This window comes from Piliocolobus tephrosceles, unplaced genomic scaffold (genome assembly GCF_002776525.5).
Source record: "Piliocolobus tephrosceles isolate RC106 unplaced genomic scaffold, ASM277652v3 unscaffolded_16738, whole genome shotgun sequence".
Classification (NCBI taxonomy): domain Eukaryota; kingdom Metazoa; phylum Chordata; class Mammalia; order Primates; family Cercopithecidae; genus Piliocolobus; species Piliocolobus tephrosceles.
In genome coordinates this window covers 1-3146 of record NW_022298463.1, presented here as the reverse complement: position 1 = coordinate 3146, position 3146 = coordinate 1, and the positions used below count along the sequence as shown (strand labels likewise).

General features: G+C 49.3%; 1 protein-coding gene across 1 annotated transcript; it reads right to left on the bottom strand.

Moving 5' to 3' along the window:
- Window positions 1-58: 58 nt before the first annotated feature.
- Window positions 59-3140, bottom strand: LOC111532152 (apolipoprotein L2-like). Its single transcript, XM_023199385.2, has one exon. It carries the CDS (start codon window positions 1251-1253, stop codon window positions 411-413), a length of 843 nt encoding a protein of 280 aa, XP_023055153.2. The 5' UTR covers window positions 1254-3140; the 3' UTR covers window positions 59-410.
- Between the last annotated feature and the right edge of the window lie 6 nt (window positions 3141-3146).

The following is a 3146-nucleotide window of genomic DNA, read 5'->3' as shown; positions in this document are numbered from 1 at the left end:
CTGTTTCTTCTCCTGTATCCAACAGTTCTAACTCTTTGACTTTCTGCATTTTCGGTTCTTTTCCTGGCTTTCTCATTGCTGGTTTCTGCATGCGTCACCTCTATTCCTCCCCAATATATTCTTCAGTCTAAAGTAAACTGCTTCTTCCCATTCCCCACACTCTCCAGTCCCCTTTCCTTCCTTATTCCTGGCTCCAGTGTTCCTGCCTTCTCCTTGGTGCACTTACCATCTGCATTAACCCCTCCCCTGCTGTGCTCAGCTACAGAAATGCCAAAGTCACTAACACTCACTTCCATAAACTATACCTTGCCCTCCTTATCCCCCTAATAAAATGTCTGCATTTTGTCCTGGCCTGAGCCAGGCACACTTTCCCTGGTGGCTGCCCTGCTCTGGGGTCACTGGTCTTGGCCCTACTGCAACATCTCGTGGATCTTGATGAGAATGTTGAGCTTCCCCTCCAGGTCCCGAGCTTGCTTCTTCAGCGCCTCAGCTAACTCTGACTTTGCCCCGTTAAGCAAGTGCTTTGTCTCGTACAAAGTGTTGACCACATCCAGCAGAAGCAAGATGGCTCCAGTGGCTGCACCCACGATCATGGCTCCTTTGCTCATTGCCAGGGCGGTGCCTTCAGCAACCCTCTCAACCTGTTCACCACCTTCAGCAACCCTCTCAACCTGTTCACCACCTTCAAGTGAGATTCGCCCAATGACCTGGGGGGGTGGTACATATGCTCCTAACTGAGGGTTGCCTCTGGCTTGTCTGATGGCACGGATGTCCCTCCCAATGCGTTGTGTGAAGGTGGAATAACTGTCAACTAAGGTAAGAAAGTTGATTGTGTTCCCACCCACAAACTCCTTCACCACCTTCACTGCATCGGTGCTGCTTTGGTCCAAGCTGTGAGCTTGGTTTCGTGCCTGCAATTGATTTACTAGTTCCACAACACTGCTGGTAATCCCAGTCACAGCAGATGCTGCTCCTAGACCCGCTCCAGTGCCCACGAGCAAAAGACTGAGTCCTTCAGAGATGGGTGCCAGGCCCAGGCCAAGGAGGCTCAGGACACTAGACATAGTGCTAAAAGAGTTGGCCACCACATTGGTAATGGTGGTGTCTCTGTGGACCCGCTGAACCTGGTCTGCGAGGGAACGGAGCATCCTTATGTGATCCTCAAGCTCCTTTTTCAAGCGAGGAAACTCTTTCAAAAACCACTCCCTGTGCTGCTGGTCTTTATCATGGTGGTTTTTGTCCTTCATGACCATGTGACTCACAAGCTTGTTCAGAGCTTTACGGAGCGTATCTGCCTCATCCCTGCACAAAGAAAGGTTAAAGGATTAAGAAATGCAGTTTCCCTGTCTGTGAAATGAGCTCCATGCGATCTTTATCCTGTGTAAAGTGCAGAGCTTTCAGTATCAATCAAATAGAAACAAATTTTACAAATGGAAAGAATTTTCTTCCAAACTCAAACATACTTTGTTCATCATAGATACTCCTCAGTACTTATTCCATACGGAAATAAATATCTTAAAGGCATCTCAGATGCTCTTTCGTGGTAGGTGTTTGATAAAGATGCCTCCTCACTCAAGGGCAGGTCAACACCGTGACTGCCAAAGTGTTTGGAGAGAGGAAAACTCTGCAGATGAACAAAGAACAGTGAGAGTGGGACAAAGAGACCTTATTCCCAGGATGGCAGCAAAGTGAAGCATGAACTTTTCCCCAAGAGAGGCCTTCCCTTTGTCCTCAGCTCCTGGGAAGTGATCTCCAGGCTCCTGGAGTGTCCTACCTGGGAGGAACATCCTTCTTTGCCTGGTGGTTTGGCCACGGGACAGTATAGCAATGTGATGGATGATGGGGTTTGGGGCTATTTGGTGTCTTTCCTAACTTCCAGAGGACCTGGGGACTAAAGGTGTGAGACCTCAGGGAGGGGCTGGAGACTCCAGGTCAGCCATGAGGGCAGCTTGTGATCCAACCCCAGCAAATATTCTGGACACTAAGACATGGGTTGAGAAAGACTTTCTCCTTGACCAACTCCAGCGGGGCTCTTCAGAGCTGCTTCTCCACTGGGCGCCGACCTTGGCCTTCCACACCCACCCACTGCTTTCTGGACTTGCACCGCCCCGGCTCAGCAAGAATCGCTCCAAATCAGTTTAGGGAGGGTCCTCCCCGCTTGCTCTCTGAGCACTCTTTGCTATCTGATCATGCTCCTCACCCCCAAAATTGATGGGTGAGGGTCTGACCTGCCTTTAGCAAGAATCCTGTTAGGCCAGTTTAGCAGGAACCCCCTACTCTGGTGTCTCCTGTCTGAACTGTTTCATCTCCTGCCCCTCACCCTGGTGTTGGCTGTGACTCCCCCTCTTTACTGTATTTGGAGCTGGGCTCAGTCTCCCTCCCCTGTAACAACCATCCTGAATAAAGGCTTCCTTCCTGATTTCATGTGATTCACAGGAATGTTTCCTTAACTGGGTGAACTTCCCTTGTTGGCAACATCCCATGTGTCTTGTCCCACATTGACACAGGAGATCACAGCATCCTGAGGACAATGAAGCTTCACACCTGAAACGCTCCCAGAATCTCCCCTGTGTGTCTCTTCCTTAGGCTGACTTTAATCTGTGTTCTTTCCCTGTGATAAGCCACAATCGTGAAATAGCAGTTTTTAGTGAGTTATATGAATCCTTCTAGTGAATTATAAAATCTAAAGATGATTTTAGGAATCCCCATTAATTTGCAGGTGGTGTCAAAGGTAAGGTGCCCTCAGACATTGCAGTCTGGCTACCTCTGAGTACTTTGAATTGAAACGAAAACAAAACCTCAGAGAGACAGGAGATCACTTTGCCTGGCATCTGCTCTTTTCCAAGGCCTCATGCCCTTTCACTTTCTGGCTGAAGGCTACTGGTCCCAGGAACTGCCCCAGTTGACTGGAGTGGGAGATCTGGGTATTCATTCTGGCTCCACATGGACTCTCCAGCCACCTTACCGCCTCCTGACCTACCCCCTGCACCCCCAACCTTCCAGGTCTCACTCGCAGATGTCACCAGCCTAACTGATGCCTTAGCAGTGACAGCTTCATCTGTGCACACTCCAAGGCCATGTGCAATTTTATGGAACCTCTAGAAGATTCAGGACACTTTCAGAACCATCTATATAAATTGCTAATG

Coding starts and splice junctions, on each gene's coding strand:
- LOC111532152 (XM_023199385.2), bottom strand. CDS start 1,253: ATGGTCATGAAGGACAAAAACCACCATGATAAAGACCAGCAGCACAGG.